The 25,810-nt window shown below is 42.9% G+C and overlaps 1 protein-coding gene and 1 pseudogene across 4 annotated transcripts in view; one reads left to right on the forward strand and one right to left on the reverse strand.

Annotated features, from left to right (window-relative positions):
• The first annotated feature begins 328 nt into the window (after window positions 1-328).
• Window positions 329-25,810, forward strand: part of SAGE1 (sarcoma antigen 1) — a 53,033-nt gene continuing 27,551 nt past the window's right edge. For all 3 annotated transcript variants that reach the window (XM_080909897.1, XM_080909898.1, XM_080909899.1), the window contains exons 1-3: window positions 329-723; window positions 859-936; window positions 25,098-25,247. In XM_080909897.1, the coding sequence (XP_080766023.1) occupies window positions 613-723; window positions 859-936; window positions 25,098-25,247 (339 nt within the window). In that variant the 5' untranslated portion in view covers window positions 329-612. The remainder of the gene's footprint in view (window positions 724-858; window positions 937-25,097; window positions 25,248-25,810) is intronic.
• Window positions 16,667-17,084, reverse strand: LOC308415354 (ATP synthase F(0) complex subunit C2, mitochondrial-like; annotated as a pseudogene). Its single transcript has one exon. The product of its transcript is annotated as an ATP synthase F(0) complex subunit C2, mitochondrial-like (transcript).

Raw genomic sequence — 25,810 nt, forward strand, 5'->3', positions numbered from 1 at the left:
GCACGAAAGAAAATCCATCCAAACGGCCAAATTATCCTAACGGCTTCCAAATCCTTTAAAGGAGAATCTGAGCTTAAGGAGGGTCCTTTACTCCCCAGCCCCTTACCTCCAGCAAGGGTTCAAACTACAATTCTTAGGCTTTGCCCAAGTCCCTCCCTTTACCCAGTCATCTAATGAATATGTAAATTAAACATAATTGGCAGCCAATGGCGTGGGTTCTGGTCACATGGTGCTGATGGTAGGTGAGCAGACAGAAGTTGTGTCAGTGAACAGAGAGGGCTCTCAGTCTGGGGCGAGCGCTCTAGTGAGCGTGGACGGATGCTTAGGCAGTAGTCCTGGCAGCGGCAGCGGCAGCGGACAGTAGTGGTGGCAGAAGAGGGGAAGAGAGGCGGCCGGGAGACCTACACACACTCACACTTTCAAGTTCCCTTGGAGGGAGAGGAGTTGGGGCTGCAGAAAGAGGCCAGGAGCGGTCCCATCTCTCCCATCCCTTTACCCCCTTTTCCTCTTGCTCCCTGGCTCTACGAGAGTTCAGGATTTCGGTAGCCATACGTGGCACTGAGGGTAAAGGGGCCGGTAGAGTGGGGACCAGAACCAGAGGTGTAGTGGAAGATGCCCATCCTGCTGTTCCTCATAGATACGTCCGCCTCCATGAACCAGCGCACTGACCTGGGCACCTCCTATTTGGACATTGCCAAAGGCGCTGTGGAGTTATTCTTGAAGGTAAAAGGAGGGGAACGGAGATGAGGGGGTCGCTCCTGCGGGATGGGGAGGGGATTGGACTGAGGTGCTTCTGTAACGTTTGTATCGCTTCCCCTCGTTTCCTATGCGACCCCTCCGTCATCCCTCGCCCCGCAGCTGCGCGCCCGGGACCCGGCCAGCCGCGGAGACAGGTACATGCTGGTCACCTACGATGAGCCTCCCTACTGCATCAAGGTAAACAGGCCGGCGAGGGAGCGGTGGGCGGGAAGAGCGTGCGCGTCCGCTAGCCTGGGGCTGCTGATCCCTTTCGCCTCAACCCGTGGCGACCCTGCGTCGCCCTGCGGGACGGGCTGGAGTGCGGGGCGCCGAAGGGCAGGAGGAGCCGAGCGGGTGGCGGCGGTCGGGGGAGGGGAGGTCGCAGAGAGGGGCCCGGAGATGAGCAGCCGGTGTTGAGGTGGCCCGGGAGGGCCGAGCTCCTAGCACGGCGGCAGCGATCGCCTCGGAAGATGGCGGACATTTTGCTTTTGTATGAGGCAGCCTGAGGCAGGGTGAGGGCGCTGCTGAGATGGAAAAGAGGGAGGGGAGGAGGCCGTGGAAGGAGGGCTCAAGGCCCTGGTGAGGCTGCGGCCCTTTCGCCTGGGACTCCGCCCTGATGTGTCCCCAGCCCCGCGCGGGCTTTGCTGCCACCTAGGCTCCTCCTTTGGTCCCTCCTTCCATCCGTCGGCCCGCCCAGCCTGGGCTTCCTCGCCCTCCTCCCGCTCCGGTCCGCTTCTCCTTCACCGCATCTTCCCCTCCTCTTTCCTGCCAAACGCCGGGCTGCACCGGCGCTGGCCTCCCCGAGCAGCTCCTTTGCCTTCGAGGCCCTGGTCCCCGCCCCTCCCGTGCCACCACCGGCTCGGAACTGCTTAGCCTGCGCTGCTCCCAGACCCTGCACACTGTCAGGTCAAGCCCAGCTCTCAGTTACCTTAGCGACAGTTGCTGTTTCATTGGAAATTCCTGCGAAGCAACCACAGAGTGTTTAGGGAGGGGAGAGGCGCGCGCGGGGGGGGGGGTGCCCAGGCAAAACCTTCTTAGGGAACTGGTTTAACAGGGGCCAGAGTTTGTTTTGTTTTGTTTTTCCGGGAGCAGGCCTACCTATTTGCATCTGAAATTAGGTTTGCTCTTAGCCGTGTAGGGATTTGCCAAGGGGGCGATTGGACTCTGAGCAGATGCACTAGACCAAGTCAATGATTTGATTCTCAGGGTCTGACCCTTAGCCTCTGTGGGGTAGTTATTTGTGTTCCCCATGGTGAAGAGATAAAGAACTGGTTCGCCTGCAGTGGCTAGATAAGAGGAACTCAAACTGTTAAATCATCCTGCATAAGGATCGCGCTTGCATGTTGAAATATTAGAAGGTTGTTACCATTATCCTTGATGTCTTCCACTAGTGCGTCATTCGTCCGTCCCCCCCTCACCCTCTCCCGGGCTAACTCATCTATCTCAGTAAATTAACAGGAGGTTCAGCCTGAATGTGTTGTAAGCCCCGGTTCAGTGAGTTGTTACCCCTCAAAGTAAGTTAGAGTGTTTTTTTTCAGACAAAATGAAAGCGAAGATTCTGATTTGGCATCTCTTGGCTTTGATTAATAGTCTTAAGTTGTAGGATGTTCTTAATACTACTCTGGTTTCAACTTTTTTGTTTTTTATTTTTTTAATTTATCTATCAAAAAAATCGAAATAGTATACATCTTGCAAATCTCAATTTTTTAAAAATTTTTTAAAAGAAATGCCAGGTTTCCAGGCCTGCCTGGGCTAACATATTGAGAGTCCAGAGCTGGAGACATAAATTTCAGTAATGGAGCACTTACAAATATGAAGCTTTGCAAACATTCTATTCTCACCATAGAAAAATAAAATAAGATCAGAGTCTGAATGTTTACACACTTTGACTACTAGTAATAATAGTAACCCTTTGTAGCGCGCCCACTCGAAGAACATATCAGTCATTTGAAGCAATGGAGGGAATAAACTACAAAAACAGTTTCTGTCTATCGTTTTCTTAAAGGGACAGCATTTTGCAAGGAATGTTGGTAGTTCCTAAATAGTTTTAAATTACATGACAGCCTGTCGTGGTACACCTTTAGTCCCCAGCACACAGAAGGCAGAGTTTATTGGTTTGAGGCCAGCCTGGTCAACACAGCAAGTTCTAGGCCAGCCAAGGTTCTACAGTGAGATGCTTTCTCATAATAATAATAATAATAATAATAATAATAATAATAATAATAATAATGAAAGAAAAGAGAAAGAAAAAGAATCATATGACAATATCAGACTCCTTTCCCTTGGCAGAAAGATGTTTTACCCCACTTAAGAGCCATTATTACATCTTTAAGTGTAGCACTGGGATCCACGGCCCAGCGCTAGGGATCCAGCACAGCCCTCTTGCTTGCATGCCACTGAGCTACAGTCCCAGGCAGTGAGCCTATTTACACTCGGCTTTCCCCTTTCCCCGCTTCTGTTATTCAGAGAATTACCCTGAGTTGCCAAGCACTTTTTAATGGTTGTGTGTTTTAGCCATGTGCTTATGAAGCTTTCAATATTTGTTTGGACGAGGGGAAAAGGTTCACTATTTAGTGGGAATTTTATTGTAGTGCTTTTGCTTCTTCCATGTTAGATTCTTACAAGAAGTCCTCCACCTTTGATTTCTTTCTCCTGTAGATCAAATGTGAGAAGATACCTTGTGGACTATGTTTAATTTTTTTAAAAAAAAAAATTATATGCATTGGTGTTTTGCCTGCCTGCATGTGTGTGTGAGGGCGCCAGATTCCCTGGAACTGGAGTTACAGACAGGTGTGAGCTGCCGCGTGGGTGCTGGGATTTGAACTCAGGACCTCTGGAAGAGCAGCTGTTGCTCTTAACCACTGAGCCATCTCTCCAGCCCCCTATGTTTAATTATTAATCACTTCATCTTAGTCTTTGTGCCTTCCCAAGCCTTTTATATTCTTCACCTACGTGAAAGCAAAGATTAGGCATATAATAATATTCTTGTCCTTTGTCAACAATTACTGTTGGTAGACCATATTTAGGCAAGAGGTTTTTTTGAATTTCCATTTTGGACTTTACCTTTCTGCCTTGCCCAACCCTCCTCTGCCCGTGATAACCTCGTTCCTTTGCTTTGTAGGTTGTAGCTTGCTTAGAACTTTGGAAATTTTAGAGCATCTAGTGATACTTTTCTTAAAATTCAGTACAGATTTTTTTCCTTTCTCGTAGCTGTGAATCCTGTAGGACTGTTTTCTGTCACACACGCTATCAAAAATAATTATAGTTCTTATCTTTGACTGTCAACCAGCATCTTAGTTTCTACTTAAAACTTCATTCTCTCTTAGGGTCCCAAGATCCTTCTAGCAAAGTGATTCTTTGGTAGTATTTTATTGGTAGCAAATTTTTTGGCAGAATAAATAAAGTAAGTGTCATTTTCACTTTCTCTGCGGTCGCAGAAACATTGCAACATTTGACTTCTCAGATCTGGATTATATCCAACTCTAAACGCTTCCAAATGAATTTTATTTTGCTGGTGTGTCCCTCTTCTGTTGCAGCTGTAATAGGCATGAGTTGCGCACTTGCTCAGGAGATTTCTTTCTAACAGGCATGCAACTCTTCCCAGTATATCCACTTACAAGCTTTGACAATAAATCTTGTGCGAAGTTACTGCAGCGGGGATTTTTTTCACTAATGGATGTGGTTGAGTATGTAAATATAGTATTTCACTGAAGTAACTCCACTGCATACTTCATTGCATGTAGCTGTCTACTGCTTTAATATTAGTCATACCTGTTACGTGCTGTGTGCTGGGTGTTGATGCAATTGAATTTTATTTGGGGAACCACACATAGAATGCAAACACTGTGTGTTAAAATCTCTGTTAGTGTTGCTTTATAAATACGTTTCATCCATTACAAGTGTTACAAGTGTTAATAATCTCTCTCTCTCTGCAATATACTCTTAGTGTACATAGCTAGATACTCCTGTTTAGTAGTTTTATAATACACTATATATATACTGTACAGTGTGTCTGTAGTCAACAAATTGAGACCAGGGCTTTTAAAATGTTGTGTGAGAACTTGGTGGCAATAATTATAGTTCTTAACAGTCTTGGCTGAAATTCTGCTGTCTCGTATGCTTTGTTTTGTTATGAATCATAATTTCCTTTTATTCTGTGACTGGTAGAGACAGGCTTGTCAGAAGAAAGTAAGCCGTTAGCTTGGGTTCTCTCCTAGTATAAGTACTCAAAATGATTTTATATTTGAAGCCATTTTATTAAAATTATTTTTATTTAAAGGAGATTATTTTTAGCACAACAGAATCGCCTTTCTTGAGATAGCTGAAAAATGTACGTAGTGGTCAGAAGTATGTTATAAATAAAAGATAATGTTTCAAAGACACACACTAAGCTAGTAATTTGAAAACATATACCATTTGAAAAAGTGAGCAGCTCTCTTGGATGTGGCTTTTCAACGTTGTGTGCAACTTTTGATTTCTGGCATCTGCATGTCTTTACCAATATGAATCAGAAAGAGGAACAATTCTGGCTTACTGACTGAGGAAGTAAACTTAAGATTTTTAAAAATGATATATGCAATAGACTTTTATTAGAAATTTGACTAAAGTATTAAAAGAGGTCTTTTTTTTTTTTTTTTTTTTTGGCTGTTTGTTTGGTTTTCCAGACAGGGATTTTCCTGTGTAACCCCTGTTGTCCCAGAACTCATAGAGACCCACCTGCCTTTGCCTCCTCAGTGCAAGGATTAAAGACATGAGCCACCACCGCCTGGGTAAAGGAGCAACTTTTAATGGAGTCCTCCATTGTGGTTAAGAATCTATAGAAATGCTTTGGGATGGAATAGTAGCAACATGACATGTGAGAACCATCTTAGGCAACGCATGGTGCTTTTAAAACTCTAAATCCCAAAGTTCTCAGTAAAATTTGATGATGAATCCTTTCCCCCATGATTTTGCCTCCTCCCCTGCCCAACAGGGTCTCTGTTCCCTGGTTAGCCTGAAACTTTCTGTAGATCAAGCTGGTTTCAAATTCACAGAGTTCATCCTGCTTATGCCTCCCAAGTGCCGAGATTTACGCCAAGCTTGGTTTTGGCTTTCTTTCTCACTCCCCTCCCCCAGCCATTTGAAACATCTGACAATAGTCATTGTAAATTATCAAAAAAGGTGGGGGGTGGGGCTCAGCTCTAGAAGGCTTTATCTCTGGCCAAGGTATAATTGTCTGAATACAATGTTGATATTAGGGACCAGCAGGAAGATATACAGAATTGTAGAACTTTAACTACCTACTATCCTAGACCTCTCTTACGTACATCCAGTCATTCTGTAAGTGTCAACATTTACCACTTCTCACCAGGGCCACTGTACACCAACATTCAGTTGGTAGCTAGTCTCGGCCTCTAGTCATTCTTCCTGTCATTGCAAATAGTTTGTTAACCTTTATATAAAGTGAATCGTCATTTCTCTCTGAAAATCCTTCAGGCGCAGGGCATGGTGGCTCATGTTTGTAATCTCAGCCTGGTTTGCATATTGATACTTTGTCTCCAAAACAAAACCGGGAATGATGGTTTACTCCTGGAATTCTATCACTTGGAAGCTTGAGGCAGGAGGATTGCCATGAGTTCTCAGCTATCCTGGGCTACATAGTGAATTCAAAGATAGCCTGGGATAAAAAGTGAGATATTGTCTTCAAAGGAAAAAAAGTAAATAAAGAAAAAAATGGAAAAGTCCTTCAGGATTTTCCATCAGATGTCAGAATAAAGTCCAAGCATTGTGGCCTAAACACTAGTTATGCCTTTATCTGGACGTGTGTTACTTTTCCAACAATGTCTGTTCATTTTCTTTTGACATGAATCCAGGCTACAATCGCCAAGAGAAATTAAGCCCTCCTCTCTGAACTGGTTATACCTCTAACTTCCCTGTCATTGTATAAGTTGTTCTCTGTAGCTTGGACATACTTCAACTCGTTTTGTTTGATCCAATGTGTTACTCTGTAGTCGGGCTGACTTTGAATTTGTAGCAGTCTTTCAGTCTTATTCTCCAGAGTGTTGAGATCACAGACTTGTACCACCGTGCTGGGATTTGTTTCTCTCTCTAGCCTCCTGCCTCAGGCTTCTGGGTGCTAGAATTAAAGGCCTATGTGCTGCCACACCCATTCAACTTCAACCCTTTATTGTACATTCTCTGAAGTGATCGGGCACCTCTTCCCCATTTTCACTCCAAGCTCTATAGCTTTACACTTTCTCCACAGTACTCCTCACCCCCACTGCCTCTTCATTGTGTGTGTGTGTGTGTGTGTGTGTGTGTGTGTGTGTGTGTGTGTATTCTTTTGCGGTACTGAATCCAGGCCTCATATATGCTAGGCAGTTTTATTCCTGAGATACATCCACAGCTCCTAGCATGTTAAAATATATTAGTATTCATCTTGACCTCCCTAATACGTGCATCTGGACATAAGGATATTTGTTCATCTAGTATTAGAGGCTGTCTAGATCTTAATAGGTATTCAACAGAAAAAATATTTCTGGCAATGTGCACATGAAAAAGCTACCTCTCATCCCCACCAACACCCCCATTTTCAAGATTTTTTCCCTCCAGATAGTGATCACCATTAACAATTCTAATTTTCCTTTATCTGCTTGCCATCCCCCCTTTCTTGCAGGAAAATGCAATTTTTACTACCACTGTGATAGGATCAAAATGGTGCTTCCCAAGGGTGGTCTGGCGGAGCCTCCCACCTCTGCAGTCTAGGCAGGCATTTATTTTATTGAACAACGTGTGTGCACTAAGCTTTGTTATAGAGAGCTGGGGTAATACCAGGAAACACCCAGCTTAAGGGGAAAACGGGAAGGAGTGACAGTCTATATGACTGAGAACTCGGGTTATTTCTTTTTTTCTTTTTTTTTTTTTTTTTGATTTGTGAAATAGTTTTATTTTTTATTTTTTTAGCTTTATTTTAAAAAACAAAGATAAAAGAAAAAAATTTTAAACATTTTTGCATAAATGTATACAAATACATTTTTGTCAGTGCTTGGCTTTTTTTTTTTTTTTTTTGCTTTTTTTTAAGGTTTGATACTCTGCATTAAGGTCTTACTAGTTACAATGAGCAAAAAGTACATGTAAAACAGGATGTAACCCGGAATTAGTCAATGTTTTCATGGTGTGTAAGGATTGAGCATAATGTTTTTTTTTTTTGTTTTGTTTTGTTTTCTTTTTTTCTTGAACTTCACACAGTCTGTGAGTTGTTTCTGGGGCAGTCTGAGCCTCTGGGGTTAGCATCCCACTATCAGTGACTGCATATTATGTCTGTTCTTTTGTGACTGGGTTATCTCACTCAGGATGATCTTCTCTAGATGCAACCATTTTCTTAAGAATTTGGTTAAGTCATTGTTTCTGATAGCTGAGTAGTACTCCATTGTGTAAATGTACCACAATTTTTGTATCCATTCATCTACTGAAGGACATCTGGGTTTACAATTGGGAGTAGTTCAGACAGAAAGCATACGACTTTGGAAACTGACAAGCTCCGGTTTGTGTATTTCTCTTGAGGTGAAGGTGTCTGAAGTAGATTTGAAGAGAAATGGGGGTAGGGTTTGGAGTCTGTGCCTGTCTGATTCTGGTTTCACAGCATTTGTTGAAGTGGGCCAGGCTGGAGAGGAAGTGGAGAGGTGGGGTTGAACTTGTCTTCTCTTTAATTAGTGCTAGTTACTTGAAAGTATTTGATCCTGGCAGTGGGATTGGGGATGTAGAAGGCCAGGTGCAGGTAGGGAGAAAGCAAATATTTTCCTTTTCAGTTTGCCTTTACTTCTGGGAGAGAAAATGAACTGCTGAGAACACAGGGTTCTTAGTTTCACAGTGACCAAACAAGGCAGCTGTTCTGTGTCTTGGGGAGAAATACGCTTTCTAGGGAAGGGCCAGATTGAAGGGCCCTCTGTACGGGTGGGGGTGGGGTCTGAATGAAGAAAACCTTAACTCCTTTCATTTAGATTCTTAAACGAAAGAGTCTCCTGTTACCTTCCATCTAGTCCAACCGCACGGATACTTGTTGGAGGCTTGGGATGCTTATCTCTTGAATACAGGGTTGCAAGTGCTGATTGACTTTCCAGGGCTTCCTTCCCAGGTGAGCCTTTTTAACCCATAGAGGTCTCCCAGCCACTGAACGACTTTCTTTTTTCATTTGCATTGGCAAATGGGTTTGGGTTCCTAGTCTGCTTTGTTAAACACACATCCTCTCAGCCATCGTTTTCCTCAGAACCCCCTGTCTGTGCCCGAAGAGAGTGTGGAAAAGGCTCCAGCAGAGACAGTAGGGGCATGAGAGGGTAGAGGCGGTTGGCCTGTCTTTCAAATATGCCAGCAGCAATTAGTGAGTTTTACACTCACTGATGTGCCACGGAGGTGCTTGAGTGCAGGTCCGAGGACTTCAGCTCCCTCTTTCCACTACGTAGACCCAGGGATAAAACTTAGGTCACCGAGCTGGGGGCCCATATCAGTGGTTCGAGAGTCAGTATTTTTCTACTGTTGGCACAGCAGCTACAGCCATGGAGCACGTTGAAAGCTGGTGGTTTTTAAGTGTGCCAAACAGTGCAAAGTATATTATGTTAAGTAAATGGCATACAATTCCAGTTGTTGTTTTTTTTTTCGTTGTGTGTCTCTCTGTGTGTTTCCATGTGTGTGGGCTTGCCATATTGTGCAGACTGGCCCAGAACTGGCATCGAGTGACTTTCCTACCGCTAGCTGCCTCTCTAGAGGCTGGACTACAGGCACACGCTACCTACCATTCCTAGCTTTCACAGTTTTAAAAAAAGTGGTTGCTTGGAAATCTACAGTTACATGTGCGGCTCACACTGCAGTTTCATTGAGCAGTGTCTCTCCTCTTTCTGAAGGTAGTCTCTGAGGTGCAGACCCTGGAAATTGTTGCTGAAGGAGGATCTTTTGTCTCAGAGTCCTGTTTAAAATGAAGTACCATCATAAAGACTTCATTTATCCATGAAAGGTTATCTTACAGTTCAGAGTTGATGGCTCGATAACCCTCAGCTCTGGGGCAAAATATGAAAGCATCCTATTCTTGGCTGTACTGAAAACTAGTTTGGTTGCTTAGGTTTTTGGATGCAGTTGCCGACCGAACTGGTTGGGTTAGAATTTTTTTTTTCCCTGAGCTAAGTATAACATATGTGTGAACAGATCTAACTGTGATAGTTCAGGATTCCATTTACAACACGTGTTCATTGGTAGCACTGAATGTTTCGGGCTTCTGGTGTTCTTCCTTCGATTTCCCTAGCTACTTGGTTCCATATTCTCCAGGAACTGTTTTCTGCAGGAAAAGTAAGATAAAGGATACATTTTTTTTCCCAGCTCAGCACAGTGCAAACCTAAGAAACAAAAGGGGGCTTGAATTATTGCTCTCACGGAAGTTTATTTTAATGCTCCATGCACAGCCCTGTCTTATCATGGGAAGTCATCGGAGCCTTAAAGAGGATGCTTACTGGTGGTGGTGGGGTGGTCCACCTGACAGGAAAGCGCCTAAGATTCTTATTTCTGGGGGATTCAACTTCCTAGTGGGGTTTCTAGGGCCATCTGATTGCAGCATTATTATAAAGGCCCCAATTTAAAGAATAAATGTGTAATTGCAAGGATGCAAGCACAGATAAGCCTGTTAATAACATGCAAAATATGTGGGAGGGGCTAGAGTGTGGCTCAGTAGTAATTATTTAGAGTATGCGAAGCCCCACCACTATAAAAACAACCTTTATTTTAAAAACATAGAGCATTTAATAGGCAAGTTTTGGGTCCTCCCTAAGACCCATTTTATGGCCAAATGTATTGTCTAGACCTTATCATGTGCTATATGCTCCAGATATGAATTGACTTGGATCTGCTTCCTTGAAAAACAAATGCGTGTTTGCTTTCTAATAATAGCAGCTGACAATTATTGAGCAATGCTTATATCCAGGGCAGTTTGCCAGTGAATATAAAGTGTTTATTTAGTTTATCTCCCCAGTCAGCCTATGTCATAGGTATTATTATCACCACTTATTAGATAAGTCAGAGCCATTTATCTGGGGCCCAAAGAGGTTAAGAAACACAGCTGACAGCAAGATGCCTCTATTCTAGAGTCTTCTAATATGATAGTGCACAGTAAAGCAATCACCCACCGAGGGGAAGTTGGTACTGTAAAGGTTATTTTTATTATTTAGCTGACTTCTTCCAGGTAGATCTCGTTGTGTGTGCATTTCCACCTTGGATATATCTCACAGTCGGAGCCCTGTTTAGCACCGGTCTGGAGTTACTTTGGTGCTGAGTGGATGGAATTTGAGAGAGTGTATAGCATGTATATTCTGTCAAGTGGGGAGCTGAGTAGGCCCCCCCAAGAACAGTGGCAGGTTTGGCAAAAGCAACAAGGTTACTCAGTGATGACTAGAAATTACTCTTTCATTGCTTTACCAATTACCCGATAGCTGTTTCTTTTGTGGAAAAGCCAAGTATTTAGTGCTCTCTACAGGAGCCACTTGGTGTCTTCTAGTCTGCAACCTGTAGTTGAAGCAGGATTTTTAAAGCTCTGCATCCACCGAACTCTGCCTCTCCTGCTGCTGGTAAAGGTCCATATTTCATCCAGCGCCCACATTCTCTTCAAACCGTGCTGAGACAGAATTCTCTCTTACCTACTTAGATGGCCTGGAATTTAGATGGATTTCAAAGGACTGGAGATGCTGGCAGAATGTGACTGCCGAGGTCCTGACAGGAGAAACATTATACGAAGACTTTTGTGGCAATGTGCTACATGCCCACAGAAAAAGCTGAGCTTTGTATCTTAAATCATTTTCTCCTGGTTTTACAGTTCATTACTACTCACCATGCTGTAGTAATCCAGCAGTTTCCAACTCGTGGGTCTCGACCTCTTTGGCAAACCTCTTTCTCCAAAAATATTTACGTTACAGTTCATAACAGTAGCAAAATTGCAGTTATGAAGCAGAAACTAAAACAATCTTACGGTTGGGGGGTCACCAGAACACGAGGAACTGAATTAAAGGGTCACAGCATTAGGAAGGCTGAGAAGCAGTTGTTTCATTCTTTATGTTCACCTCCTGGTTGAAGAATCCAGTAAACTTAGTACCAAAAGCCAAACTACAAAAGACTCGACACAGTTCTATCTGTACAGCTGAGGAGTAGCACTATTGAGAAAATGGGGTTTATTACAGTTTTAGGGGTTCTTTCCCTTAGAACTCCTTATGCAGCACTGAAGTGATGGCTCATTGGGTACAAGCCTCAAAGCCCTGGCAACCTGAGAACGATCCTCAGAAGCCACGCAAAGGCGAGAGGGAAGAATTGAAACCACAAAGTTGTCCTCTGCCCTCCACAGTTTCACTGTGTCATGTGGGCCCACATACAAATAATAATAAAAACTAGCAGTTCCTTGAGCTTTTACATTTCTTCACAAGGAGCTTACTAATGTTTCTTCCTCTTAGCTAAATTTGAAATGACCTACCTCTTCCTTCCAGAGGCTCGTTACTTTACGACTGCTTTTCTCTCTTACCCTCCTTGTCCTATCTTCGTAATTTATTTCTCCTTTGATGAATGCATCCTGCTCTTTTCATAGTTTGACAGATTCTGTCTGCATGGATGCGTCTCCACTTTCAGTTTTTCACCCAGCTATGTCTGAGGAGTATTAGTGTCCTCACTGGCTGGCTGTTCTAACCAGAGCGTCACAGTAACAGCGTCCATGGGTCTAAAACCTTCTGCTGTCCTGTCACGCGGAATCATGTAGGACGAAAGCAAGCCTCGATGCAGCTTTGATTATTTCTTTCTATCTGTTTTCTAGGGCCTAGCTGGCGTCCCTTTGACATGCCTCCTACCCGCTTATCTTCAACTTACTTCAGTTCAAACCCTCAATGGTGTAATGCTTTGAGCATTACACCAACCTTGTGATTGATATTCCAGGGGCCTCCCATGTTCCTACCAGCCACTCAAACCAACTGTTCCTTTTCTTGAAACTTTCATTTCCTCACATCATCTTCCCTATGAACCTTCAAAGACTCTCCATGCCTATGGGGGCCAAGTCTAACGTTCTCGGGTTTTTGGAGCTCCCTGGGACCTGCTCCTCGTGTCTCTAAAAATGTCTACCTCATCATTTGTGGCCTAACACTTTAGCCAGACCTATCTCCTATACCTGCTGGGTGGGAATCTCCACTCAGTCCTCAACTCTCAGAACCTCAGTTAACAAAGGACCTAAGAGATCCACAGCAGGGCCGCTGAAGGACTGAGGTGGGGGCAGGGATCAGGAAGGAAGTGAACTGAAAGGTTCCCATTAAGGGTGTGACTTGAAGGGGATGATGTGACAGAAGGTGCTTTTAAACTGTTGTTCTAATGGTGAGAGTCTCCAAGGGAATGGGGTGGGGGTTAGAGTATGACCTTTAGTGGTTTATTAGCCTGAACCAGGCCAAAGTGCTTTGGTTTAAATTGGCCTGAAGTTGCCTAGAAGCACATTTGTTTAGCGAAAAGGCCCATCTCTGCATTTCTGTTGCCATGGAAGAGAGCCCACATAGCTAGGCAATAGACTGTGGGATTCCTGGGTTATTATCAAACATTTAATTCAGCCATGGCATTGGAAAGTAAGGACTTTCTGCCTTCATTTCTTCAAAAAGAATGCAGTCTTGTATAAAGCAGATCTCTCATTTGCATGAAAATTTCCACACATATATAAACACTAAATTTCATATCTCTCCCTCCCCCTTCTCTCTCTCTCTCTCTCTCTCTCTCTCTCTCTCTCTCTCTCTCTCTCTCTCTCTCTCTCTCTCTCTCCTCTTTCTTTCTTCCTTTCCTTCAGACAGGGTTTCTCTATGTAGCTCCTAGAGTTGTGGAACTTGCTCTGTAGACCAAGCTAGCCTGGAACTCTTACATATCCACCTGCCTCTGCCTCCCAAGTGCTGGGACTAAAGGCAGGCACCATTATGTCCTGTGTGAACTTCATTTAAAGTGATGCTGTTATGCTATATGTTAAAAGTAGATTCAAAAGCTGAGCATAGTGCATCCTATCTGCAGAATGAGCTTTTCACTCCCACAGCTTCCTGGATGTTGTGCCTAGGCTAGAAGGCAGGAGACCTAGGTTTTATAACATGAGTCTGGTACTAATTACACCCATGACCCCCAGAGCAAGTCACTGAACCTTTTATGGTGTGAGTTTCCTCATCTGATAAAAGACAGGATCAGACTGGATTCTTGCCATGGTTCCTTCCTGAAAAGGGAGTGGGAGAGAGCTATAGGGCTAAAAGGCAGGAAGCAGACTAATTGAGGGATGGCATTCAGTGTGATTTAAACTTTACTTGAAGTTTCAGAAGGTAGCTTGCTCAAGCTGGTGAGTACCACCCCACTTTATAGTGCTTCTGTTTGCTGCTGCCACGCTTGCTTTTCCCAAGTCTCCTATCAATCATTACTTCAGAATCCAGGTGCTGCAGGCTGAGGGAACAGACTAGCTTTCTTTTTATGTGTGCATTTTCCACGGTGAATGAATGTTACTTTTATTTTGTGAAAAATCAATTCAAAACTTCTTTTGAGATAATTTTTGAAAAATGGACTAACCCCCTGGGAAGATGCTTTGTGATATTAGAAAGTTATAAATGGCCATCCTGTTCTGGGTAGCTGTTTGGTCATGTTTGTATTGCTTAGTATTATCCCTGACCAAGCATGTTTTCTAGGCCATTACTGTGAATTTTTATCTTGTATATGTTTTCCATAAAAATCTTTCACTGTACCTAGGCTAGATCTCACATACTTGGATTCCTAGCAGTCAGAACACTAAGGCATAAGGCTAGTTTGAAGCTAGCCTGGGTATATAGTGAGGCTCCTTAAACAAAACAACAAAAACAAGTCTCGTCTTAGAAGCCAATACTGAAAACAGTCTGCACAGTAGCTTTTAAAAATATTTGTTTAGTTATTTATGTGTATGTCTATATGTATGAGCATGCCCCCACAGAGGCCAAAGGAGGCTATAGGAGCCCCTGAAGCTGCAGTTACAAGTAGTCATGAACCACCTGATGTGCTGAGAATCAAATTTGGGCCTTTTTGAAGAGCTATGGGTGCTCTTAGCCATGAAAAACCATTTTCAAGCCCCCAAAAGAGATTTAGAAAAAAACAAAAAAAAAAACCGATAAGTTACTGCTAACAGACCTGGTTCAGGCCTTGAACTTGCTATCCCTGAACTATTATTGCTCCAAACCGAGAAAGGTTTATTTTTAAAACATATATTTAAATTTTGTTCCATTGTATGTAGCAGTATGATCGATTCAGACAGAAGATGGAAGTTTCTAAACCATTAGTTTCTCCATGTGCCTATCCACTCCTTACCGAAGATCCAGTTTCTTCGGCTCCTACCTTACTTTCCACTGACTTGTTTGTTTTTTGCTCAGTTAACTTCACATGTAATCCTGTGAGTCTTTGTCAGTCCCTTGGAAAACAATCCAACAGGCTGTAGAATGATAACTCTTTGTAGTAATATATAAGGGAAACTCTTGTTAATGAAGTGGTTTTTATTTTTTAAGAATAGGAGACAGTCTTGTTCATAGTACTTCCTGAAGTCCTGGGATGGGAGGTGCCATTCCCTGTCCTCAGGCCAAGAAATTCTCCAGTGAATGAAAATAGACTTTGCATATTTTAGCAAGTTCGAGAGGCTAGAGCCCTCGAGGAGGAACTCAAAGAAGAAAGAATTGGAGAAACCTAACATTCCTTAAACAAGTGTGTTGTGAGAAAGTTACACTAATTAAAAGATTAACCAGATGCATCCTTTGAGCCTCCTAAGGGTGTAGCAGTACCTTTAGTCAAATGCAAAAGCCTAGGGCTGCTTCTCTGGGAGGTTGACTTTAGCCTTTTCAACTTAGCAGTTTCCCCGGCCAGCCTGGACTATATCTCAATAAAATAAAATAAGGGAGGGGGGAGTGGAAAATCCTCACAAAGGAAACCAAGTTAAACTTTTCCATGTTGGGGGAAATAGAGGGTACACAAAGTAACCCTTTCATTCCTGTAAGGCTACGGCACCTTCTCAATGTGTACTTCGTAATGTTAGTACCTTCCTTCCTAGGTAGATTAGATGTAAACAATTTGAAGGGATATTTTAGTGATTTCATCTGTCACAGTGTTTTATTCCTGATACATCTCATATAGACTTGGGTGTGGTGGCTCATGTCCATAAACTCAGCACTACGGAAGCTGAGGCAGGAGGAATGTCACAAGTTTTGGATCAGGACAGTCCATAGACTGAGTTCCAGGGCAGTTTGGACTACAGAACGAGAGTCTACCTGAAATAAAAGCTAAAGGTGGGCTGGAGAGATGGCTTAGCAGTTTAAGAGCACATGCTGCTCTTGCAAAGGACTAGAGTTCAGTTCCCAGCACCGACATGGCAGCTCACAACCATCTGTAAGTACAGTTCTGGGGATCCAGTACCCTTTTCTGGCCTCCCTGGGCACCAGGTGTGCATGCAGTACACAAACACACATCAGATAAAACGAGTCCATTTAAAAAATAACTGAAACCACCAATCAAACAAACAAAATAAAAGCCCCCAAAGTTGGGGGTGGGGAATGGGTGGAGAATTGAATTGGAATCCATTTTAATGGAAAGGAGGAAATCCTTGACCTTGAAAGCCTTAAGTTGCACAAATATTTGTCATAAGGCTAAGGGAAAAGTCATTTGTCTTCTGGAGAGACCGAGTTGATTGGAAAAGCTGGGCATATTTTTGTTACATCATTCCATCTTGCTCATCTGTTTACTGACATAGAACTGGCTCCCTTTTTTATTGTTATTATTGATACAGTATTTATTTGTCGTCTTTCTGTCAAACCTTGAGCCAAGCACTTCCACAGACTTCTTGGGGAGGTACAGGAAAAGGAACGTACAGGGCAGACGAGACACAAAAGAACTATGGGAGGAGGAAGGGGAGACAGCTGCTTCACATGGCGGAGAGGGTGAGAAAGGCCACCATCAGGCAAAAGAGCCCCATGGCCTCTAAGAGGGCAAAGCCCAGAACCGCGTAGAAGAGTCATTGCTCCAGAGAAGGGTTCCTGGCATAGCTTAATGATCAGACTCCCAAACCATTCCCAATCCCTGCCCCAGAGCCGGCCACCCCAACTGTAGCAGCCCCAGCTCCAGTGAACTTGGCAGCTGTGTCCGTGTCACTTGAAATGGCTCTGGAAGCTGCGGCTAGGGATAAGTGAGGTCAGAGGTCGCCGGACCGCCAAGCTGCTGAGGCCCTCCTCTGTTGGCATCTGTGGTCGCTTCAACTCCACTGCAGACAGCAGACGGCTCAGCAGCCGAGAGGTGCTCCTGGTCAGGGAGCGGAGAGAGATGAATTTGGAGCAGGCATACATTGTCAGGGGTGAGGGGCCGAGGCCAGAGAGCTGCTCCCAGGGTAGAGAAGATCACAGAACCAGTTCTTGATGACAAAGATGGACAGTGTCAAACTGAAGAGGAAAGTAAACTGGTTTTAAAAAATTACTGTTGAAATTGTTTTATTCCAATGGTGTGGCTTGCTGCAGAGAAAGCTTTCCCTAAACTTATGGAGAGCAGATGGAAAAAAGAAAACTGTTTATCTTTCAACAAGAGAATTGATGGCCCTACTATATTTAGACTTTAACTTGGGACATCTGGGAAAATGCTCAAATCCGTTAATCATCTAGTTTGTAACTATCTACAAAGAAGCTCAAGGTCGAGATTAGCCCTTTAAAATAGGCTTATTAAGAACAAATACTATCGGGCTGATTTCATTTCCTTTCATGCAAAACAAAATGTGGCTTGAGGAGAGAAAGCAACATGTATTGTCGCCCGATGTCAACAGCAGCCCATGTAATTCAGTCGCTATGAAAGACTCCCCTTGGCTGGCATGACTTGGACTAGATGGCTATCAGGACAATGTCAAGATAGGCTGAGTAGTAACTGTGCTCCAAAAGGGGGGCAGTGCAGTGGCTCAGCACTAACTGGGGACATTGGAAGCTCTGCTATTCCAGAGAGAAGGTCACGGCTGTGTAAAAGGCTTGGTCATGACAATCCGTAACATGTAATGATTTATTTTTATTTTTTTTTTCTCTTTGAGAAGACCCAATGCTGGTACCTTTCAATAGCTAACCATGCTAGAGCATTTCAATCATCTATCTTTGTTTCTGCTTATAAATACTCAGTTTACATATACTTTGTAAGGTGGCACTTCCTATGTGGACATTTAGGTGCCCCTGTCCTAAATACCTTTGTACATGACTTTGGATGGGGGTGTTAATACTGTGCTTATTGAATGTTTGAATCACCTTAAGTCAAGCAAGGTCACTAATATTTTGGAAAAGAATTACAAATGACCTTTGGTGCTAGAAAGCTCGGAAAGGGCTCTAGCACCACTCCCATGTCCCTCCCCTACGAGCACTGTGGATCTTCTATCTCCCTTACTTTTTCAGAATTCCTGCCAAGGTTTAACAGAGGCCAGAGTTCCTCTATTGAAAAATAAAGAAAACCCCTGCATCAGAGAAGTAGTCTCTTGGAAATGGGATGATGTTCAAGATGTTGAGATTTTCGGGTAGGGGGGCTGCTAAACACTCTCCTTTCCCTCATTTGAAGTCAGTGGAGAAATAGACACATGAACCAGCTAGAGTCCCTTTTGTTGTCTGTTTTTGAAACAAGGTCTGGCTTGACTCCAATTCTCTGTCCTGTCTCAGCTTTCCCAAGTGCAGGGATTATAAGTGTCAACTGTGACGTCAACAGTTCTGAGTAACACCTTTACTCCTGATGAGGGCTTGACTAGGAATCCAATCTAGATGTATGCTGGTCTGTTTAGGAATAGTACTACCTCACAAGACTACAGGTCAGAGAACTACAGGTAATTCAAAGGGGCTTTGGCAACAGCCTGGGAAAGACAGTGCTGGCTGCTTGGTTCTTGGTAGTTCGGTTTGAAGGCACAGATGGAGGAAGTAAGAAACCTTCATTGTAGGCTTCCCACCTCTGAGGAGATTCTCTCTACTGTGTGCTGATATAACAGGAATAAGTAGCTAGTGGTCAGTTAGGCAGAGCTGAGGACAGAAGGGTCACTTCTGCAGAAAGCCCTATGTTCTTCTGTTGATATGAAACGATATTTTGAGTTGGCTATGAGAATTTAAACTAGGCCTAAATTAACATACTTTATGAGGCAGTAGGTGTTTTCATTCTGTAGGTTGGTTTTACTTGAATGACTATTATAAGACATAGAATTATAGGGTAAGTAAATGTTTCTATAAAGATTGTTATGGGGTATAGAATTATGGAATATGAAAATTAAAAGGGATGTTAAGAGTTGGGTTTTTTGTTTGTTTCTTTCTTTCTTTTTTGACTTGGTATCGCTGTGTATTCTCTGGCTGGCCTGAAACTCTTTATGTAGACCTGTCTGGCTACAAACTCATATTGCTCTGTCTCTCTCTTCCTTTTGAGTTCCGGGGTGAAAGGCATGTACTATCATGCCTGGCTTAGGTTTGGTTTTATAGCTCTTTCATTCCTTGGACGAGGTAATAGGTCCCCAGACACTTATTCTGGACTGTGCCAGGTTAGCTGGTGAAAGCCAAGACTAGACCAGGGTCATATAATTTTAAATTGACTGCCCAAACCCTAAGTGTTCTAAACTTAGCCATGAGGGAAAATAGGCTGAGTAGCTTGAAATCTAAAAACTCTGCTGACCTTGAACTCACACATTGACAGCCTGTGTAGAAAGTGACTCAGAGAGCATTTCGAGAGTGTGTAGTGAAGTGGTTTTAGTGGAAAGGTCATACCCTAAGATTAAGCTGCCTTCCTTCAAGATCCCGGCTTGGCCTTGATAAACCTCAATGTCCCCATGTAGAGAATGGACATAACAATAGTAGTTCCCTTGTGTGAGTGTCTGAGGCTGAGATGACAATGAAGAATCTTATAGTCTATGCTTTGCCTGGTGGAGATCCCTGTGAATGGGCGTGGGAAATAAAACACTGTCTGCCGTTATTCACCGTCCAGCTTGACAAGAAATGCTTCCTTTTGAACTTTGCTCATCGCGGATGTTACTTCTTTCCCCTAAACCTCCCTTCTCCAGATCTCTTACCTTACCTTCCCCTTTTAGGCTTGTCCTCCATTACTGAATCATAACTAGTACATTTTAAATGTTTTTTTTTTCCAGCTTAGTCTGCCTTTATCCTGTCCCTATTCTGGTCCCGACTGCCTCAGTCCTGGATTACTATATAGTTTCTTTTTCTGACTGCCGTTTTCCTTCCTCTGGTCTGTTTTGGTTGTTACTACCAGACTGATCTTTTGGAGGCATTGTTTTATCTTGTTTCCCCTGGCCCTGAAATTTCTAATGACTCCATTGTCTTCTCCCTCAAAGGCCAACCCTCATGCCTGACCTTCATGTGCTTAGCAGACTCAGCGACTAAAAGAAATAATACAACGTCTTCCACACGCAGTTTAAAATAGTCAAGTAGCAACGTTTTAAAAACACTTGTGTGAATGCACGCGCACTGAGTCCTAGCACTTGAGATGAGAGGCTGAGACAGAAGGAACAGGAGTTTACCTGGACGACCACTTTCGCTAGTCTATTTTTAAAAGATTTATTTTATTCTTTAATTGCATATATGTGGGCATGTGCATGTGAGTGCATAAGCCCTCAGAGGCAGAGGACTAGGATCCGCTGGAGGTGGAGTTAAAGATGGCTGTGAGTCACCTTGCACTGGTGTTGAATCCAACTCGTTTCCTCTACAAAACCAGTATGTGCTCGTAACTGCCCAGTCACTTCTCCAGTTCCTTATTAGTTTGTTTTAACTGAATATGTCTCAAAGAGTACCATTTAAGTATAATCATTATAAAACAAATAGCAAAATTTTATATGCTATTTGGGGAAGGAGTCTATATGCTCAAACTCTCATGCATAGAGCTAGGGAAGTAACTCTGGCAGAGTCCTTGCCTAGCATGGATGAGCCTTAGGTTCTGACCTCAGCAACATGGAAAAAAAGTCTATGTGTATTGTGTTCGTATATCACACCTTCATTTTGACTACCCACATTTCAAGTGTTTAATAGTCACATGTTGCTTTACTTGTTATCACTGTCACTTCCAACAAAATAGAACGACAGGGGACCTATTTGGTTATTCTAAGCCACTGTAAATGAGAACCTACCTTGTAAGCATAATTCTGCAGGAACGTATGGAAGATGTTGTCTCTCAGGAGAACAGACTGTCTTGGAGGTGGAGTAATGTGAAAGAGATGCCCGGCCGGAGGTACAGCTCAGTGCTAGAATGCCTGCCATGAGGCCAGTCCCCAGTCCAGATAAAAGAAACTTGTGCACTTGTGGCTGGAGTGTGTGCTTAGGAGTCTGGAGAACTAGAGTTTGAATATCTGTACCTTTAAAAGGGGAAAGCACATTAGCTGTCCTGAATGGAACTGTGAAAACCATAACCTTGCACAACGAATGGAAAATATTGACACGTCCTTTTGCCTACTGTCATCATAATGGTTTTTTTTTTTTTTTTTTTTTTTTTTTTAGGAAGAAGTTAGTTTCATTAATAAGGTTTCCTAATTTATGTGTTTATTCATGCATTCATTTATTTAGTTTTTTCTGAGACAGGGTTTCCTCTGTGTGGTCCTGGAGGTCATGGAACTCACTCATAGATCCACCTGTTTCTGCTGCCCAAGTGCTGAGGTTAAAGGCACCACCATTGCCTAGCCGGTTCCATGATCGTTTTCAATTCTATCTCCCAGTACTTCTTCCTTATGGAAAATGAATATAGGGTCATTTATTTTCTTTCTTGAACTGAGATCCAGGCTGTTATCAGGAAAACCATTGCTTTCCACGATTGGTGGTCCTCTAGTACAGAATGACATTAAACCTTTTTCATGTTGTCCAATTCAATATAAAGGCTAAAAATTTACCTGAAAGCAGATGCTAGATATTTAGATGTTGAAACCATTTGTAAAATGCTTTCTAGCCGTGTTCTTAAAGGACATTTTAAGGAGTAAGTGTCCTGACAAATTGATGATTAAGACTGGTCAAATCCAGGATGCACCCAGTCTTGTAAACATCAGTGAGTTAGCCCTCCCTGACCCAGTTCCTTGTGCATGTTAGGCAAACACTACCATTGTCCTACACCGCCATAGGTTTTTGTTTTTGTCCATCTGCTTTTGAGACAAGATCTCAGTGTGTAGCTTAAGCTAGTCCTGATGTTGTTCAGGCTGATCTCAAGCTTTCAGTTTTTCTGCCTCAGTTTCCTAAAGGCTGGATTACAATTGTGCACCTCTATGCCTAGTTGCCCATTAAGCATTATGAATATTTATTGGTTTATTTATGTCTGTGCATGCGATGGGTGCGAGAGTGCCACAGAGCACGTGTTGGGGTCAGAGGACAACGTTCAGGAGATATCTTTCTCTTTCTACTACATGGAATCTTAGGGATTGAACTCAGGTCAGTTTACTTCTCCACTTGTGTGTATGTGCATCTGTGTGTATGCATATGGTCATGTGTGCCATGACACACATCTATAGGTCAGAGGACAAATTATGGGAGTCATTTCTCTTTGCTATTGTGGGTTCCAGGGATTGAACTCAAGCTGTCAGAGTTGATGGCACACACGTTTCCTCTTTGAGCCATCTTGCTCTCTCCTCTTGAGATAGAGGTCAGGCTGGCCTTCAGGTTCATTTGGAGCCAGGCTGTGCTGTCTCTACCATATGAGTGCGGGGTTTGCAAAGCGGGTGCTATCACATTTTCAAAAATAAGTAGGTTGTTCTTTACATTTTAAATCCCTTCTTAATTCTTTGCCAATTTCACATCATGCACCTGAATCTCACTCATCTCCCCGTCCCTCCATTGCCACCCATTACCCTTGCAACCTCCCCTAAAGGAAAAAAAAAGTTGTAAAAGAAATACAACAACAAGGAAAAGAAAATGTCTGGCCATGGAAGCTACAGTGTGTCCCACAGCACACCCTTTGACTTGAACAGCCTCACTTGCAATGTTCATTGCAATGAGTGACTGGTCTGCTTCAAGGCCTCCGGCTTCTGCTACACTATCTATTGGATCTCACTAGTACTCCCCTCAGATGATCCTGCTGTTGCCCTGAGGTGTCACCATGTTTAACAATGTTGATGAGCTTTTAAAGTGACTTCCAAATAGTATACTTTTTTTTCTCTTTAGTCATACCCTGACCTATCCTGTGGCCCTTTAGGAGGAGTTCAACACTTAATATAAATGTAAATGTAAGTTTATAGTGCCAAACTCACATTGCTGAATGAAGTAAGGTTTCCATCATTCATAAGTTTTCCCAAGCCAGAAACCCAGACCTAACACATGACCCCTTCTTCCCCCAGTCATTCTGCTAAATTAGGTGCTTAATCCATACAGCTCCGCCTTTTGAAGTACTTCACTAGTCTGCAACAGGCTCTCATCCTTGCTGCTCTAATTCCGGCTTTCAACACTTTCCTCTTAGCTATTGCAACAGTATCCAAACCAGTTTTCCTGCCTTGAGCTCCAGTCTGCTCTCCACCCCTCAATTTAGTCTCCATCTCCTAGCAGAACTATCTTGCTACAATGCAGATTTGATCACACCGCTCCCCTAATTAAAAAGAACACTGAGTCCTTCCCAGGGCTGCAGACACAATCCAAGCTTCTGAGTGTGCTGTACAAAGCATTTAATAGCCAGAGTCCAAATTATCCCATTAGTCTTGACTTCTGCCATATATCCAGAGCAATAATAATATTATTAGTGGTTCGCCAGTAAGACTCATCCTTTTAGGAACTGTTCTTTCTACTTCTCACATCAGTGAGATGTGTCATCTTCGGGCTTGTTCTAATGTCCCTTCATCTCCACACTGGTCATTTGTTCTTTTATCCTCTGTGAGAGACCATGGGACTAGAGTACTATCTGCTGTAGTTGTATTGATAATGAGCATTATTACTTTAGCTGAACATGAAATATAAATTACCGAGCTCATTTCTACTCTTCCCTAGTTGGTGTACCTTCAATGTTCAATCTATTGTCTTTATCCTCGGGGTCCTCCAGGCTCAAGAGACTGATGCTTCGGTCTTCCATGTTGCCTAGCTGTGCTTTCTGCATTCACCTTTGCTGGTGCTCACTCCTCTGTGACTTTCTGAAAGCTCCTATCATCTTATTTTGTCTCAAGTCACTTCAGTTTTAGAGTCACTGCTGACCATGCAGTTTAATACTTTCTTTCTTCCAGTCCCACAGACTTATTAATCACAGCAATAGTTGCCCATTGACCTTGAGTTCTTGGTTCTTTGCTGCTATTTATAGCCTCCGGGGATGCCCGGAAGCTGTTACCTCACTGCAAAACCTTTTCTTTTTCTTCTTATTCTAAATTTGGGACCTTATTCTAGATTTGGGACCTTCTGAAACTTTAATAGTGCCAATAAGATTGTCTCCTAATAAATAGGGCTCTGCTTCGTCTATCTACCCATCCATTCATCCATCCACTATCTATCTATCTATCTATCTATCTATCTATCTATCTATCTATCTATCTATCTATCTACCTACCTGTCTGTCTGTCTGTCCGTCCGTCCGTCCGTCCATCCATCCATCCATCCATCCATCCATCCATCCATCCATCCATCCATCCATCCATCTATCTATCTATCTATCTATCTATCTATCTATCTATCTATCTATTTATCTGTCGTCTATGTTAGCTATGTGTATTATGTGTGCTTGCTTGTCTGTATATGTACCACATGTGTTGGGGTGTCCCAGAGACCAGAAGATGGTGTTGGTGTCTAGAAACTGGAGTTACAGGGCAGCTGTGAGCCACATAGTATATATGCTGGGAACCAAACCAGAGTCCTCTGCAAGATCAGCAGGTGCTTACATCTACTTTGCCATCTCCCTAGTGACTCTATGTGTATAATTCTTTATTGTCATTTAAAAGTGAAACTATTGCACAACAAGATTCTTGGGTATCAAAGTTCAGGTAGCTCAGACACTCAACAGCCTTTTTTCTCTATCCAGGACAGTGCATTTTCAAAATATTTTTTTCTCTCACATCACTCCATGCTTACCTGCTCATTGCCACTAGTAAGCCGAGGGAGCTGGCATCTATGAGTAGGTTTGGTTGAGTCTGAATACAGAATATCTTCTTGAAACAAAGCCCTCCTGCCTGCTGTCATAAATGAATGTATTGTTTGCTTGACTTCTTTGCCTTTAATCTGTAAAGCTAGCAGAACTTTTTTTTAAAGTGGCTGCTTGCTTTGGTTCCGCTTGAACAGTCAAGATATAGAGTGGAATTAGTTTACGGAGGGATTAATTTGTCAGACGTTTGATATTGTGTTATTTAGTGCTTATCTGCCCCTATATCACTCACTGTATAATTGAGCATTTCTTTGTTGATGTTTGCTTTTCAGGCTGGTTGGAAGGAAAATCATGCCACATTCATGAGCGAACTGAAAAATCTCCAGGCTTCTGGACTGACCACTCTTGGTCAGGCTCTAAGATCCTCCTTTGATTTGTTAAACCTCAATAGATTAATATCTGGAATAGACAATTATGGACAGGTAACACTTGTTGAGTGAATACAGTTAATTTATTTTGATGACTTGGGCTGAGTGCAAAATTGGGCAAGATTTGTGGTAATTATCAAGCAAAAAGAGGTTCATGTACCTTTTAGATGCATACTTCATAAAATGCATTAAACAGACCCAACATTTTTGGTTGTTATATATCAATTTATCAATGGTTTCTACAGTAAATGAAATTCTTATCGTTTAGTCATCAGAAGTTTGAGAATATAATGAAAAAGGTGCTACAAGATGCCAGAAGATAGTTGGAGAGAGATCTTCTTTGTCCTTTCTTTTCTCCCCTTTCCAAAATCTGATAATTATTTTAAGCTCTAGAAAAGGGGGGAGGGCAGAGACGTACTTGCTTCTGCTACCATTGCTCTTTTCTATCCTGGACAATATATTCAGTATCTCCAGTGAAACTGTCCAAGCTGCAGAGCATATGCTACAGGGTCCCCCAATCTGTATCAGGATGTTAACATAGGTGAACTGGTTCATGAGCATGGGTGAACTTTTCATTTCATTAGTAAGGCAAATGTAGACATGTAAGAACAATTAAT

Source organism: Micromys minutus, assembly GCF_963924665.1.
Source record: "Micromys minutus genome assembly, chromosome: X".
Taxonomy (NCBI): Eukaryota; Metazoa; Chordata; class Mammalia; order Rodentia; family Muridae; genus Micromys; species Micromys minutus.